General features: G+C 41.5%; 1 protein-coding gene across 15 annotated transcripts in view; it reads left to right on the top strand.

Annotated features, from left to right (window-relative positions):
* The window catches only part of ank3b (ankyrin 3b), a 180,347-nt gene that overhangs the window by 57,530 nt on the left and 104,758 nt on the right, over nt 1-18,059 (top strand). For 10 of the 15 annotated variants that reach the window (XM_079851677.1, XM_079851657.1, XM_079851656.1 and 7 more), the window contains exon 1: nt 16,973-17,169. The exons of the other annotated variants lie outside the window; for them this stretch is intronic. In XM_079851677.1, coding sequence (XP_079707803.1) covers nt 17,053-17,169 — 117 coding nt within the window. In that variant the 5' untranslated portion in view covers nt 16,973-17,052. Of the gene's footprint in view, nt 1-16,972; nt 17,170-18,059 lie in introns of those variants that run through there. 15 annotated transcript variants of the gene reach the window in all.

Raw genomic sequence — 18,059 nt, 5'->3', positions numbered from 1 at the left:
CAGTAACCACAGAGCAACACCTAATACAGCAAATACACAACAAATATTCTAATGTTGTTTTATGCTTAAACCTCATTTTGCTTGCTATGTTTAAAACAAACAAATTTAAAATAATCTAAATTCTAGATATTCTCTGAATTAATTTCAGTAAAAAATTTTTTTAGTTATTTTTGTTAAATTATTATTATACATTATATTAAACATTAAATATAGTAGCTGACACTGAAACTCTGTAAACTTGAATGTTTTCTCACACAGAAATGTTCATTTTGGGTGAACTATACACAATACATATTTTCACTATCCACGATACATATTGATGCATTTTTGTATTGCAATTGCAACACGATATATTGTTACACCCTAATTGCCTTGGCCATATACAGTAGCTGAAATAAAATCACAGTGATAATATGTCAAATTCCCTTGATTATTTGCTCAGCTGCCAGTATTGATAACTGTTTAGTACCCTTCCGGCATAATTCAGTACTTTTGACTAATAACAGTCAGGCCCGTCTGTGCGTGACTGATAGCAGTTTGGATCTTGTTTCACACGAAACAGGGTCACTGATGGAGACACATTGCCGCATGACAGTACCTCGAAGGTCCAGTCGTGTTCCCTCAGCCTTTGTTTCTTTGTCATCGGTACCTCTGTTTGTGCTGATAAAGGAATATCGGAGATGACAAGCCCCGTCTGAAAAAGGGAACATTCACAAACTTTGCAGACATGTGAAATGACAGGGGTTTTCTCCTTGAACACAGCTGAAGGAGGCTGCAGTGGCCGGCAGTCAAATATCTGCCCAATAGAGTGCTATATGGGTTCCAGAAGTAAAAATACATTTGCTGCGTCCCAATTTGCCTACTTTATACTATGCTCTAAAAGTATGTACTGTATTTGTGAAGAAAAAGTACATACTCTTGAGTGTGTAGCAGAATAGTAGGCAAGCTTTTGGGACTGCTACTTCTTAGTCATAATTGCATCTTTAATGGACCGTTCGTTCTCTGAGGTACATGCATCCTGTCACTTTTTAAACTGCCCGGACATTCAGCTCGTCACAATTAAAATCCTCCAATTCAATTCTGCTGTTCCAGTGCTTTCGGTAATGATCAGATCCACTAAAGATCGTGGAAACTTGGCCGATGTTCAAATTTCCTCTTACTCTTGAGTGGCATCTTAAGCTAAGGCATGCAACCAAAAGGCTCTTTAATTTCATGCTACAAGACAGTTCAACTAAGCTTCCGTTTAAACAAAGGTCACTGGTTGTGAGAAAAGACAGTTTAGACAGCTACTGTAGGTTAAGACTGTAACCATCAGCTCTTGTTTGATTTCTTTTGATTTATATCTTCTGGCAAGCAGAATTTCAGTTCAGAGTCGACATGAAATGAAAACCGACCCTACTGAGAATATTTAAAGAGGCCATATTTTATGCCTTTTTACAAAGTCTTGGTTTTGTTTTGGGGTCTACTAGAATAGGTTTTCATGCTTGAATGTTCAGAAAACACATATTTTACATTGTTGCAGCTCCTCTCTTCCCAGTCTGTCAGTAACTCTGTTTAGTTCCGGTCTCTATGAAGACCTTCCTTCTGAAAAGCGCGGTGTGCTCTGATTGGTCGGCTGTCATTGGTCAACATCTTTGGGAAATGCAAACATACTATAACGCAACGAATTATTTAAATGAGGAATATTGTGACGTTATATGTGTAGGTTTCCGCAAAAAAAAACTATAGGACGATAACTATAAAGATAACAATAAAGATATAGTTCTAAAAATCGTTCTCAATATTAAAGAAGCAGAGTCCACACCACAGCCATAAGAATAACGACACAGAGAAACTATATATTTGGAATCACTTTCAGAACAATTTTATCCAGCTGATAAATGATAAAAATCAATATCATAGCCAATCAGAATCCATCCTGCTCTAATGAGCTCAAGGATTTGAAGCGGCAGACAAGCACGCGCTTAGAATAAACAGAAATATATCGTCCGCTGGTGTGGATGCTAATATAGTTACATTTATAGTTAACTTCATAGTTATCGTTCTGGGTGTGAACTCTCTTTGTAGTGGACTTTGTGCTTTGCCAATTTGCAGATCTTTTTCACGCTCAAACAGCAACATTAGGCACACTAGAAAATAAAAAAAGCATAGGTCCTCTTTAATACACACTCTCCTTGGTCTTATTGTGCACATTTAATCATAAACAAAGTGTTTCTTCATAATCTTGAAGCAAAATGTGTTTGTTCCGTCTCTAAAATGACTTTTTCATGAGACGCCACCAAGGCTGCTTAAGTTTCAACGAGCGTGTTTCAGGAGGCGAGCCATCTTTTTCAATCACATTTATGTCTGCCTCTATTCCGCAAGAGAAGCTGATTTTTTACAAACCACTCCATTTTTGATGGATCCGTCCTACTTTTTTTTAATATTTTCGGAAATGCACCACATTATGAAAGTAAAATGGGTTGCAAATGCCTTTTCGTGTTGACTCTAAACTTGACAGGACTTCAAAGACTAACACACATCTAGAGCTTACAGAGAGTTCACACACATACTCTCTCAAACCAATTGGGTTAATGGGCCGGAAGATCTGTGCAGACTCTCTGCATGCTGCCATTGAGGGTTTTTTCTTTGCCGGCCATGTCCTGGAGCTTTGCTTCCTATGCTTTTGTCCCAGATTGAAAACAAATGGATAACTCTATTATGGCAGTTCATTTTTCCTCATTATTCATAGTAACAGCTTTTGTAAGCTTAATGACTTTTTGTAATTCATGAAGTTTGGAGATTCCTCCTTTTTTTTTCTCACACATTGCTGTGGGATGATGTGGGATGCACCATACTAAGCCTTCTAACAGAAGTAAAGTCTATCGTCCTTTGTTTTGCATATTACACATATAGAAATATAACCTCATGTAGATACTGTAAGTCTCTCTCTGGAGCTGCTGTAGTATTTAAATGAGGAAACAACTTTGGTTTCATGCTGACTTTAAATCTCTGAAACATGTCCTTTACCTTGGTTTGGTTAAAGTTTGCAGGTTCCTTTTCAACAGGTCATTACTGTACTGTACTGTAAAGGTCGATTGTCCCTGGATGTGGATGGGAATTGTAAAGATTGTAATGATTTCAATTCCTAATCAATATTTTGGTACTTTTGAAGTAATCATTCCTAACTTTATGCTAAAGAAAAAAAAAAATACTGTTTTTGGTAACATTAAAAGCCAGTATTTGGTGCAGGAAGCTGGGTATTTTAGTACAGTGTTCTTTCCACAACAACACAGGAATACAGATTGTCAGCAACTGTAAACGTCATGGAAAAATTATTAAGTGTCCTTTTTTTATAATGTAGGCGAATGTGTAAGAACTGGTTCTCGATTCCCAATCCTGTAAATTGCTTTCATTAAAGAGCTTGCTTACGCATTTTTGGATTTTAGATATGTGATCTGCAGAATTGAATGCATTAGCCTGACTGTAGGATGTATGGGTATAATGAAACCTGGTGAACGTGCAATTTAACTTACAGTATGCTTTTTGCTGATGAAGTATCGCAGAGTAAAAGTGCTTACTCGTTTGGAAAGCGGGTCTAGTGCTGATTGATGCTCCTCGTCCTCACTGAGGTGTCTGACTGTCGTCAAAGTAGATAATTTGACTTATGTTGACTTAATCTGTTTAGATTTGAAACACCAGACATCAAATGGCTGTCAGAATCCTCCACAGGATCATTAATCAAGCCCTGATTTCCATTGCTCACTTGCTGTCTGTAAGAAAACAGACATTCGCTTGTGATCTCGTCACCTGATACTGCTGGACTGGACAATACATGTGTCTCTTTTTCATTCTATTTTTATCGATTTTTGTTTGTATCTATCTATTTTTCAGTTATTTTGTTCAATGTATTATCAAGCACTTGCTTTTGTATGAAAAGAAAATCGCTCCTATTGGCTTTTCCCCGGTTATTGCTTCCCCCTAGTGGATAAACCGTGGTAGTGCAATGAGTAGAACGTGTCATAATTGTTATAACATAATTGAAAACAAATGTCTCTAGTTAAAATTCACAAATTCTAAACACATCTGGAGTTGAATGACATAAATCTGCCAATTAAGTTGAAAAAATAAATAAAAATAAATAAAGATGACAAATGAAGATTGTTGTTCCAAAGCTGTTTTTGTGTCAAAAAAACTCCTTTAATGAGTCAGTTTATTAGTTTATATTTTATTAATAACTCCCCTAAAATAATTATTAATCAATTAAACATGATGAAGCAGAGATGTTTCATGTGTATTGCTTATAGTATGCATTTAGTGAAAAACAAATAAAATGTAATAGATGCAGACATTTTTTGTAAAGAGAAAACAACATATGCACATATTCTATGGAATATACATACTACATACATATTGTACAACATAATATCAACTGAAACATGTTCAATTGAGGGCAACATTTATTGCTGATGAGTCACTCATGCTTGTTACATCAACACTGTTTTGTGTTATAATTGTTACATAAGCAGTTTCAGTTACATGTTTGGCACATTTGCTGACAAAACACCCTTTCTAAATGAAATGATGTAGGCACTTCTTTTGTTGTTATTGTTCGCCATGTACTTCTCTTGTCGTCCAGTAGAGGGAGCCCGAGACACAGATGAGTTATTGGATGTCTTTGTCTCTGCTCTGGATCGCTCTCACTTTTAAACACTGAAGATTATGGAATATATAGTGGGTAGTGCTAATACTGCTTTATGGGTTATTTTAGTAATGACAAATTATATACAGCAGCAGTGAGAATGGTCAGAAAAATACAGTATAATTCAAACCATTTGATTACATCACTCACAGATGGGTGGAGTTTATCATGTTATGATGATGTCATTGCATTCAGTGGGACCTGGCTTTAGTAACCACAGCATGCTTTGTCATACTATTAAAATAGATTGTTGGGAGGAATATTTGAAGATCTTGTTTGGTCCTGGGACGGGTTGATTTATTTCCAAAGAAGCTTGAATACCAGGCCACTATCTGATTTAATCAAAGATATCATAAAAATATAATTGTCTGAGGGTTTTATAAAGATGATGTACTGATGAGCGTCACTGAATGCTGGTCTAGTCTCTCTGCAGACCTGTGCGGTGTTGTGCAGAAATACCCTGGACATTTTCTATTCAGAGTCTTTCTCAGTCTGACCTACTTTTAATGCAGCTTCAGTAGAATTTGCTGAGATGGAGATCAGCTGGATTGATGCTTCTGCAGTCTTTAGGTGTTCATCTGTAAATGTCTTTCTGTAGCAATATTTACTTCAAATTGCTATGTGTATAATTATTGTGCTTCTGGAGTGAATATGTAATGAACTTTTTTGGGGTGTTGTTTAAAATTTAAAGAAGGCATAGCACGGTTCACTGGATTGTTCCAGATTTTTGTTCAGATGATGTCGGATGCACTGTAAAATGTTAGTTGTCTTCACAAACACAACACAACTACAGTGTGTAGACTGTTTGTGTCATTGTATGAGTTGTGTGAGTGTTGACATCATGATGATCAGTGTTCTTTCACAGTAGCAGGTGTTGGGTGGTAACTCATGAACTGTGTAGTCATACAGTACATGTTCCAGCATTCTGGTCTTCTGGAGCTAATGGTCAATATTTCATCATGAATTATTGAATCTCTTCAAGTAAACTCTAAAAGACCTTCTACTACTGTATATCTAATAATTCAGCCGAGGCTTATTGGAAAAACGTGCCTCTAGCTACAGTTATGCAAAACTCCAAGAACGTAGGCTACCTATTATACAATTCACTGTAGGTTCCTTTCGAGGGAGCTCGAACTGCGTCGAATGACACTTTGGGGGAACGCCCCTCAGTGTAGCACCTCTGAGGCATAAATGAAACTAAGCCAATCTTGATTTGTGTTGTGTCATCATGACGTAACATGTGACGGAATATGCGGAAGCTACAAAGGGACGCCGGCACACAACAGAGTTAGCTTTCTGTTCTTCAGCAAGCGCTCTCTGTCGTGTGTGTCTTATTTGGTATTGTTTGTAAGTTCACAAAGCACAAAATACAATATTATGGCAAGTGCAAGTTACAGGCGGTGTGTGCATCCCTGCCCTCGTTACATCACGGGTGGGGACACGCACCAAATGTGAATCTTGTGAATCTTTACAGAATCTTTATGTGTGCTGCGCTCCCGCCTGGCTATTTTCAATAAGGATGGCCAGGCCCGCAAGCCCCGTGGTGTGGGACCCGGCAGCGCTGCAACGCTCTTCATGGGGCTCGTAGATGGATCTGACAGAGGATCTCGAGACTGCCGAGGCACGTTCTCGGGATTCCTCTGCCAGTTCTGACGTTCTCCCTCCTTGCGCGGAAGCCCGCCCTGCGACTTCTTCTGCACAAGTGGAGAATCTGATGCTCGAGCTGTCTGCTTCCGAGGAAGTGGACGTGCTCAGCATCGAAGGCGGGGATTTGGGGGATGACTCGCCACCCCATGTCCCCGCATATGAGGAGCTGGTGGAGGTTGTCTCTCGTGCAGTGGCCCGTTTAAACATCAGTTAGCCACATGAGAGGCAGGAAGCGCTCATAAAAAGCAAGTTAGACAAGCGCTTTCTGCAGCACAGAGAGCAACCTCACCACCGGGGTTTGCCGTTCTTTGGAACAGACCATATTTGTCTCACGTGTCAAGTCAAGTCAAGTCAAGTATATTTGTATAGCGCTTTTCACAATACAGATTGAATCAAAGCAGCTTCACAGTATTAAATTAAAATAATACAACAAGGTTTGTTTCTAGTGGAATTTATTGATTGATAAAATTAAATTAAATATCCCCAAAATATCCCCAACTGGGCAAGCCAAAGGCAACAGTGGCAAGGAACCGAAAAACTCCATCAAGTGACCTAATGGTGACCTAAAACTCCATCAGGTGACCTAATGGAGAAAAAAAACCTTGGGAGAACCCAGGCTCAGTCGGGGCCAGTTCTCCTCTGGCGTTTATGAACTAGAGGCCGGATTTAACTGTAAGATAAAAATTTTTAGATGAATGCCTGGCTGAAGAGATGCGTCTTTAATCTAGTTTTAAACTGGGAGAGCGAGTCTGAGCAATGAACAGTAGGGCTGGGTATTGACACAAATTTCACAATTCGATTCGATTTCGATTCACAAGCTTTCAATTCGATTCGATTTCGATTACGATTCGATTCGATTCAATATCGATTATTTTGGATATCAGGTACAATACATTGCAAATTTTCTCAAGGAAAACAAATCTCTTAACTATTATTGTAACTGGGAGTCAGTTGTAGCCTATAGGCTTCATTAGCCTACTATAATATTGAAGGTAAAAATTAACTGATTTGTATACAAACACTTAAAATACACTTATTTATTTTTGTAATAATAAAGTTATATGAAATTATCTAAAAATTTAAATGGTGGCTGTCATAAAAAACTTTCCAGATTTATTCAAACATGCATTAAATATTGAAGAACATTAAACATTATAATGAATATGTAATATGGTGCATATATTTAACAAAATGCTCCTCTCTAGAGTAAATTTTTCTAGCTGACTAACGAGTTTATGGTCACTGGATATATGGTTTTTCTGAGGTAAATGTGACATTACATGACATTGTTTACTAACGTCTTTTCACGGTTGAAACAGTGATTGAGCGATTCCATGTGACATGATACGGACTTCGATAAGTTGTACTCTATCTTTTAACACACTTTCAGATGCTCATTCATGTTTATTTCGCACTGTAACTTGTATTTATTAAGGCGGAAGAAGATCACGTATGCTCCGCGCTGCTGCTTCTCTTGAGCTGAGCTGCGCCAGAGCGATCTCACGCCACAGCGCCAAAATGGTAATTATGTTTTTGAATTTCGTAAGAAAATGGACGTAATTTGAAATCTGAGACTTTGTTTCATATCAAAAATAACAAAGCACAAAGATGATTGCGATTTATTGGATTGGATGCGCGCAACAATGTTCCATTCATTCATCAACTGAAAACAGGATGACTAATCGATTCTTGGGATTTAAGAATCAATATCGTTTCGTAAAAATGAGAATCGATTAAAATCGAGAAATCGATATTTTTTGCCCAGCCCTAACGAACAGTATCAGGAAGGCTATTCCAGAGTTTTGGAGCTAAATGTGAAAATGCTCTCCCTCCTTTGGTGGATCTGGATATCCTAGGTATGACCAAAAGCCTCGAATTTAGTGATCTTAAAGAGCGCGATGGATTGTAGGGCGATAGAAGATCCGTTAAATAGACTGGAGCTAAGCCGTTTAGGGCTTTATAAGTCAGTAGCAATACTTTGTAATTAATACGGGACTTTATAGGTAACCAATGTAGTGATGTTAAAATCGGTGTTATATGATCATATTTTCTTGATCTAGTAAGAACTCTAGCGGCTGCATTTTGGACTAACTGTAGCTTGTTTATTGAGGATGCAGGACAACCAGCTAATAAAGCATTACAGTAATCGAGTCTCGAGGTCATGAACGCATGAACTAACTTTTCTGCATCAGAAACTGATAGCATATTACGTAGCTTAGCAATGTTTCTAAGGTGGAAAAAGGCTGTTTTTGTAACATATGAAATATGATTTTCAAAAGACAGGTTGCAATCTAGTATAACACCCAGGTCTTTTACTGTAGAGGATAAAGTAACAGGACATCCTACTATGTTAAAGTTGTATTGTGAGAGGTCCAACGTGTCCAACTACCCTGTATTAAATTATACAGTAGTAATATTCTGGGGGCGCGAGAGAACGGTTATGGGATGATGCCTCGGGTGGAACAGCCACTTGCCACCTATTTATCCCCCGAAGCTGCATCATCCCTGAAAACCCCGGTGCTGCCCACTAAACCCTGCAGAGATACATCCTCTTTAGTGGGCAGGGCTTATATTGCTGCAGGTCGACCTTCTTAAGGACATTGATGAGGGCGAGGGTCCAACTCCGGAAGTTGAACTTGTCTCTCCGAGTCACCAAAGAAACGGCCCGTGCTATAAGCCATTCCATGGCGGCTATGTTGGTCTCGGAGAGACACTTATGGTTAAATCTATCGGGCATCAAGGAGAAAGACAGGGCTTTCGCCCTCTGGCCTGTTCGGCGACGCCGTAAACACCGTCGTCGACAGGTTTCAGGAGACAAAGAAACAGTCTCTGCCTATAGACAGGCGCAAAAAGAGAGTGTCGTGTCTAGAGCCCCCCCTCAAGGAGCTTGGGGGCATAGACGGCGCTCTCAGACGAAGCCTCAGCAGAAGCAGGGCGACCTGAGGGCCGTCTTGCAGGCGAAGAAGGCTTTGTCAAAGAGATCCTAGCCAGTCTGTGGTAGAGCGATCGGGGTTGCCTGCTCCTCCACAGAGCCCGGAGGAAATCAATGTCGACTTCCCGCCGTCAAGTGCGCTTCGGGACGCATCGATTTCCAGCGAACGCATGCTGCACTGTGCGCCCCACAGGCAGCAATCACGTCCGCCCATCGAGAATAGTTTTTGGTCGAACCCTGCTGGAGATCTGCTTCAGGGGGTCAAGAACGAATCTCGAGAGGCTGGTTCCTTTGGTAAAATATTTAGATGCATGGATAAATCTCAAGAATATTTATCCTTGGGCCCTGTGCACCATTTAAAAGGGGTACAGACTGCAGTTCGGTTTCCGCCCACCAAAGTTCAACGGGGTGGTCTGGACTGTAGTCGACCCAGAGCAGGATCGGGTATTGGAACAAGAAGTAAACTCCCTGCTGGTAAAGGAGGCTATACAATGTATTCCTCCACCAGACAGAGAGTCCGGGTTTTACAGCCGCTACTTCATAGTTCCCAGGAAGGATGGGGGGTTGCGTCCAATAATAGATCTCAGGCACTTGAATTGGTCTCTGAGGAGGTTCAGGTTCAAGATGCTCACTATTCCCATCATCGTGAACCAAATTCAATCCGAGGATTGGTTTGTCATGATAGATCTGAAGGACGCATACTTCCACATTTCCATCCTTACATCTCACAGGAAGTTCCTGAGGTTCGCTTTAGGGGGCGAAGCTTACCAATATCATGTTCTTCCGATCGGCCTAGCTCTCTCCCCTCGCACATTTACCAAATGCATGGATGCAGCTCTAGCGCCGCTGAGGCTTCAGGGTATCAGGGTGCTCAACTATATTGACGACTTGCTGATTTTGGCCCAGTCACAAGAGCTGTCAGTTCGGCATCGAGATTGTCGTCCTTGCCTGGGGTTGAGACTCAACATGAAGAAAAGCGTGTTGGCACCAGCCCAGAGAACCACGTTCCTGGGAGTGGTGTGGGACTCGGTCACGATGCGGGCACAATTTTCTCCTGCACAGATCAAGTCCATCCTGGCCACGGTGACCAGGATAAAGCTAGGCCAAGCCATCACTGTAAAACATTATCAGAGAGTGTTAGGGCTACTGGCAGCAGTGTCCAACATCATTCCATTTGGCCTGCTGCACATGAGGGCCCTGCAGTGGTGGTTGAAAACCAAGGGGTTCTCCCCTCACGGGCTGGGGCACGGTGATGGACGGCCGCTTTATGAGAGGCCTATGGCAGGACAATCATTCTTCCTGGCACATAAATTGCCTGGAAATGTTGGCGGTGTCCCGAGCTCTGAGGAGATTCCTGCCGGACCTCAAAGGTCATCATGCCCCGGAACTATGGAAACTGTGGGACTGGCCCCTGAGGGGGCACAGTACTGAGAGGCTGGCCTGTCAGCAGGAGTAGTAGAGACCATACTCAGCTCTAGAGCTCCCTCCACGAGGAAATTGTACAGCCTAAAATGGAATGTTTTCACCGTATGATGTAGAGAGCGTGAGGTGGACCCAGTTAACTGCCCGGTAGCTTCAGTGCTGGAGTTCCTCCAAGATCGCTTCTCGGCTGGTCTTACCCCGTCCACACTCAAGGTGTACGTGGCTGCCATTGCGGCTTTCCATGCTCCTCTGGGTGATGGGCCTCTGGGGAGACAGCAGTTTGTCAGGTTTCCTCCGTGGGGCTTGGAGGATGAGACCTGCGGCTCGTACCAGGGTTCCCACATGGGACCTTGCAGTGGTTCTCGAAGGGTTGGTCTAGGCCCCCTTCGAACCTCTGGAGTCGGCTGAGGCCAAGAACCTTTTCCTAAAGGTGGCTTTTTTGTTGGCCATTACTTCTCTGAGGAGGGTAGGAGATCTTCAGGCACTCTGTATATCCCATGGGTGCCTGGAGTTTGCTCCAGGCGACATTAAAGCTATCCTACATTGCTGGCCGGGCTATTTGCCCACGGTGCCATCTAATGTGGCACGGCCTACGGTTCTGCAGGCTTTTCATCCTCCACCTCACGTGATGACGGATGAGGAGAGACTTCATCTGCTCTGCCCTGTCAGAGCTCTCAAATTATACATTCAGAGGTCCTCTTCATTGCGGAAGTCAGACCAGTTGCTAGTGTGTTTGGGGTCACCCAAGAAGGGGCTTCCCGCCTCCAAGCAGACCATTAGCAACTGGATAGTTCAAGCTTTCGCAGTTTGCCTTCACCTTTGGCCGTGAGGGCTTATTCAACCAGAGGCATGGGCTCCTCTAGAGCCCTCCTTTCAGAGGCCCCGATCCAGGAAGTGTGCGATGCAGCAGGATGGGCCACCCCTCACACTTTCATCAGACTTTATAGCCTGGACATTCCATCTACACCTGGCACCTTTGTGCTCTCGTCCTAAGTGTGCCTGTGCGCAGCTTCACACTGGGACAGGCAGGGCTCGTTGTGGCATAGTGGGTACTCGTTCCCCCAAAGTGTCATTCAACGCAGTTCGAGTTTCCTCGAAAGGGAACGTCTCGGTGACGACTGTAACCCTTGTTCCCTGAGAAAGGGAATGAGAACTGCGTCCCTTCGCCATGCCTTCCCCTGCCTGGGAGCGGCTTGCTTCATCACGGAAGCGAACTCTGTTGTGTGCCGGCATCCCTTTGTAGCTTCCGCATATGCCGTCACACGTTATGTCATGACGCAACACCAATCAAGATTGGCTTAGTTTCATTCATGCTTCAGATACGATATGCTGAGGGGCGTTACCCCAAAGTGTCATTCGACGCAGTTCTCGTTCCCTTTCTCAGGGGACAAGGGTTACAGTCGTAACCTGAGACGTTTCCACTAGTGGCAACACCAACAACTTTTATTCCTTTTCACACAAATTAGGATTACGGGGAAGATTATTAATGGGAAAAAAAAAGTTTCCACTTTCAAGCAACCAGTAGCATTTTTTATCTTTTTTAGTACAGTTCCATGGCCCCCAGAATATTTTGTTGTATGAATATCTGAACATGCAATATATCAAAAGAAAGAACTGCTTTTAAACAAACAAACACGTTTTATTCTAGCTTCATGCATTCCTTTTTTTATTAACACTTGAATATGGGTAAGTTTCATAAAAAAGCAACATTTTGAGCAAAACGCTGAGAAAATCATGTTTTTGTCAAAGACTACATTCAGATCAGATTCAGAATGATGACAAAACATAGATGGAGTAGATTGAGTCCATCAACACCCCCAAAGCTTCACAGTCCTATAGCTCATCTTGCGCTGACATTTCATTCAGTAACATTGGACAGTTTTGATTTATATGCTGTTTAATGTTGACGATCACATTATTTTACCTAATATGCATCTGCTTACATATGATATCGCTTGTTTCTGCATCTTTTTCACCTGTGTTTTCAACAGGAGATTCTGTACTCTTTCAGAGGATGTGTCATAGCGCCCCCTAACGTATGAAAGTGAAAACACGGAAAGACGGAAATTTCCGTTAATTGCAGGGAAGCTTTGTCTCACGAATGATGGAAAAGTTTTTTTTGTTTTTTTTTGCACAGTTCTTTACAAATTACTTGGTTATGACCTCAAAACATTTACTCTAGTGCTTGATTTGTAAGGTAACATATGGATGGCTTTTTTAATATAGTCAATTTGCTTAGTAGCAAATTTGCATTGTGGAGTGCTAAAAACACGAGTCACGATAAAAGAGCTTAAAGCCATGTAGAAGCGAGCTAAAATGGCATGATTGCTTCAGCAAATGCATTTTTATCTCATATTGCTTTTGTTAACACTATCGGTTAGAATTAGGTAGGGTTTAGTGTAGGGGGTATGCTATTTTTAAGCCTTTTAGCGCTCCTCACTAGACATTTCCGAACTGCCTACACAGTACAACCAAATAAAATGTTGCCAGATTCATATTCATCTGTTTTGGATAAAACTTGGAGAAATCTTGCCCTGCACTGCTCTCAAATCTCATTTGCATTTCCACAAATTCAGACTTGCATGTTTGAATGTGCAAAGATTAATTAGACTTAAGAACTCCTACGAGGGCAAGACTTTCATTTAATTGTGAAAATGACATTTTTGTGAGTTATGTCTATATCTAGAAAAGTTTACTTTTTTGGCTAAAATTAGCCAAGTGGACCAGACGTTATGCTTATAGTCAAAAGTCTAGGATAATAAAGACAGAATTAAGCAGCGAAATCTTTCCCTCACAGATATTTTTCTCTCTTATTTATCATATTAAAAGCCTAACAAGGAGTCTTTCTGTTGAATCTTGTTAATGTGCTGAATATGTAATCAGGGATTTAATTATTTAAAACACATTTACATTCAAGCTACATTTAATCTCTCAATTTTATCTGTTCACAAACGTTCTAAATCCCTCTTTTTAAGAAACAGATGGAGGAAATTGCGACGGAGATGACATTTGCCCAGCAACACATTGGAATTATGCTCTTAAATGCTGGTCTGGCTGAGATACACAGTTAATGTGCTTTCACTTGGCGTTGGCTGCTATGTTTCCGCTCTCTTCCGCTGTTCTCCTCAGCCAGTGGCTGCACAGCTCTTTCTCATTCATCCAATCCAGAAGAATGTCTCCCGCCCCTTGACACTTCATTAATATTCAGCGACTGCAGTCCCCATCATGGGCTCAGGTGGTGCACAGAACAGAGCGGGAACATGTGAACAGTGTGAATACATAACACATGCTGCTCGCATTTATAAAATGACACTATCAACAGCAGTAAGGCTTCAATCTCGATTCAGATTGTTTTCTTTGCCTTAAAATGAGGTGAAAAGCAACACTGAGTCTTGTTGTAGAATGAGTTTCAGTTTCATCTCTGTTGTGAGGGTAAATCTGTTCTGCCAAATCTTCTCTGAGCTTTCACTGCAAAGGATTGTATTGTTTTGCCCACAAAATCCAGCTCCACATAGCTGTATATTAAATATCAAATATGTTTTTTGACTGGTTGTGGCTATGTGACTATGTTTCATATAATTTTCACGTTCACTGTGGGACTGGAAACGTACCATATTGATTCAGGTTAGTGCATTAAACTAAAGGAACACTCCACCGTTTTTTCATATTAAACTATGTTATTCCCTTAACTAAGACGAGTTGATACATGCCTCTCTCGTCTCAGTGCGTGCGCTCAATCGCTCTGGCACGCGGCGACACTTCGATAGCACTTAGCTTAGCCCGTCGAAGTGCTCCCAAGTGCTATTCCGCCATACATTATAGTTATCCTTTTTACCCGCTTAGAAAAGCGTCACGTTTTATTTTGTGTCACCATACTTGGTCGTGTAACTACTCGTGTAACTGTATTTAAATAGGGAAAACGTCGAGGTGTTTGGTCGCTTCTAGCTTCATCTCTGTTTGGCTCCTAATGAATGAACTGGGCTAAGTTAAGAGCTATCAAAGTGTCGCCCCACGACAGAGATGAGAGAGGTATGTATCAACTCGTCTTAGTTAAGGGAATAACATAGTTTAATATGAAAAAACGGCGGAGTGTTCCTTTAAAGGGAATGTTCACCCAAAAATTTAATTTCATTAAAGGGATACTTCAGGATTTAGCATTAAGCTTTGTATTAGTAGAAAACCTGTAGTATTTTCGAATTACCGTGCTTTCCACCCTCATATCCCCCTGAGAGGAGAGATTTATGTATTTTTTGTCTGGAAAAAATCCTCAGATGACGCAAAAATCGTCATTTTGCGTCATCGGAGGATTTTCTGGCCAGAGGCTAAAGACTACAGCCAGTAGTAGGGGCTGTTCCGCATTTGTTCAACCCACCCATAGAGGGTGGGATCTCACTCACATAATGTACACACAGTCAGCCGTCTTTCTTTGGAAGCTAAGCTGAGTAGTAGGAGAAAGCTGAGTAGTAGGGGTTACATCCTCCTTTTCCCGGACTTGTCCGGCGGGCGAGATCGTTCAAAATGTCCGGGATTCAGCTTTTGCTTTCTGCGGTCGCCATTCATTGTTTACATGCACACCTCTTGTTTCAATCTAACTGAATTCATTCCGATTGGTGAATCTGAATGTAGTGTTTACATGAACGCTAAACAAGTGATCGGTTGATGTGCGTTTTAACATTGCTAAGAAAATTCCCGCACCTCCGTGAGAGATACGAGACCGGCGCATCTCAGTAATGACGCCACCGGCCTCGCGCCGTTCTCCCGCGGCCGTCAGCCTCGTCCTGCTCGCCATAGTAAACATGATGAATGGCGACTGTAGAACGCAAAAGCCGAATCCTGGACATTTTGGGCGATCTCGAAATCCCAGGCAGACTCGTCTCGGAGTCTCACTAGTAGCCTAGCCTTGTTGTTTTCAACTGCGCTCTCTAACCGGTAGGCGTGGCCTCCTAGGGCAGCGAAGCAAGTGCATTCTGGGAGTTGTTGTCTTTCATCCACATAAGCCAAAAATACATTTTCTGGCTTTTCTCAGTCTAGAAAGCTCCAAATAAAAAAATGTCTTCCCATTTCTTCTACATAAATGACCAATTTTAAATACACATTCATCTTTCCAGAGGTGAAGTATCCCTTTAATTTACTCCCCCTCATGTCCTTCCAAACCTGTGTGTTTCTTTTTGTCTTTAGACACAGAATTTAAGTCATTATTGAAAAGTTCATCATAAAAAAAAACTTGTAATATAGCAAACTAGTAATATGGACCACTTTTATGGTGTTTTGATGCCCATTTTGCTGCTTCACATTCATTGTAATTGTATGGAAAGGAGCAGCATGAACATTCTTCAAAATATCTCGTTTTGTGTTCTAATGAAAATTTGGTGAAAATTATCAAAAATGCTGGCGATGGCTGGCAATAAAAAATAAATAAATAAAAACGCTGGCGGGGAAAGAGTTAAAATAATAAAAAACTAACCTAATTCAAGATATATTCGTGAAAAACAAGCCTCAATATCTTACACAGTTTGCATCTCAAGTAAACTGATCTTGTTGTCAGGATATTTTTACTGGGGATTATAATTTCCGACACAATCTCAAACTATTTTTCGTTTTAGTGAATTGTTGGCTAATTCTCACGAACTCGTATCTCATCCATACATTTTCGTACAATGTGCTTACGCTCCAGTTAGGGTTAGGGGAGGATGTTCATGCTTACTTTTTCTAAAAATCTTACATTTTCGTACGTTTCACATCATACAAATTCATACTAAATCACCACCTTGTAAAAAAGTTACATTTTCCCATTAGACTAGGTTGTCTTTTCTGAATAAAGCAATTTGTTATGCTCTACAGGAAAGCTCAAGATGGCAATGACGGTTCAATACAGACGTCCCCCTCTTTGCGTGTGTGTGTGTGTGTGTACGTATGCATGTGAGGGCGTGTTAATCCGCACACAGAAACCATCAGCATCAACCCCCCCATTCCTCCCCTCACTTAGACACTTCCAGCTGGTGGCGAAGGATACGCGCGTAAGATTCTCCATCCCAGCTGCTGTCCTCCACCCATTCTCTTTCTCTCATCCCTCTCTCCGCTACGCTCCGTCCCGGGTGACTGCACGGTGGGGATGGGTTCAGGTAGGGCCAGAAGGACCCAGGAAAAAAAGCGCCAAGAGGAAAGCACCGTCTCCTAGAAATGCTCATCTCCTCTCACTCAAATGCAATTTCCCATCTTCAGCAATTCAGTGGCTGCTCACAGGAACACATAGAGAGTGTCTGAGAGATATTTTTTTATTGTCTTTGTGCTTTGGAAGGATACTGTTCAGTCTTTATTGACTGGGAGACACTTCACTTTATCAAAGGATATCTTACTTGAGCTTTGCATCATGGCACACGCAGCATCCCAGCTGAAGAAAAAAGCAGATTTGGATCTTACAGCCCTAGAGGAAGAAAAAGAGAAGAAGAAAAAGAGCCGAAAAAGGATCCGGGAACCAAAGAAAAAGGTACCAATAGGGTTGTTCCTTTTTTGGGTTTTTGATTGAGGTTTTTGATGCTGGCATGCAGGTTGGGGTGGGTTGTCTGGAAGCATCTTAAAGCTCTGGGATCTCACTTTCAGTTTTTTTTTTTGTTTTTTTTTTTGGTCTCACAGTTCAAGAACTGGAAATGAAAACAAAAAATTAAGAAGGCTGATTGTTTTTTAAAGTGGATGCCTGTTAGACTGCAGTGATGCTGCTATGTCCTGTGTGGATAGGACATGCTTATTTATAGGGCGAACATGTGCCTCACAAAGAAGGTGCACACCAAGAATGCCGAATACACACTTGGACGTGCGCACAGCAGTTTTTGAGGGCTGATTTTTACCTTTTTTGACTCTATATTATTAACATTTCTCTTCTTCGGTTAGATATATGTAATAAAATATAGCCATAAAATTCACATAGTTGTGTATTTAACTTTAACAGGTTTGAAACGCCACCTCTCGTTGTAATCCGTGTTTTTTTAATGCCACAAGATAAGAGGTTTTCGTAGAATAAAGTGGCGGTTGTCTTTTTTTTTCTCTTTTTTTTTTGACGCGTGTGGGTGAGTGTGTTTTTGTCTTTGATCCATGGTGGGATTCGTTCTCCACGCTGATGCGTGACTGGTGTCATTTTTATCGCAGGCTATGCATCCAGACCCCCGGGGGCTCACGAACCCTCTCCCACGGGCTTTATGAAAGATTACCCCCCCCCCCCCCCCCCCCCCGTCCCAGCCAGCTTCAATCCCATTACAAACCTACATCAACCCATCCCATTAGTCACAGTTCAGCGTTCGGCATCTCTGCTACCTATCAGCATATGTATCTGCTTCTGTCTTAGCTGCTGTTTCCTTAGAATAAACCAAAGAATGAATCATG

Source organism: Squalius cephalus (assembly GCF_949319135.1).
Source record: "Squalius cephalus genome assembly, chromosome: 19".
Lineage (NCBI taxonomy): Eukaryota > Metazoa > Chordata > Actinopteri > Cypriniformes > Leuciscidae > Squalius > Squalius cephalus.
The sequence above is the reverse complement of the archived record's forward strand: the minus strand, read 5'-3'. Positions and strand labels throughout refer to the sequence as shown.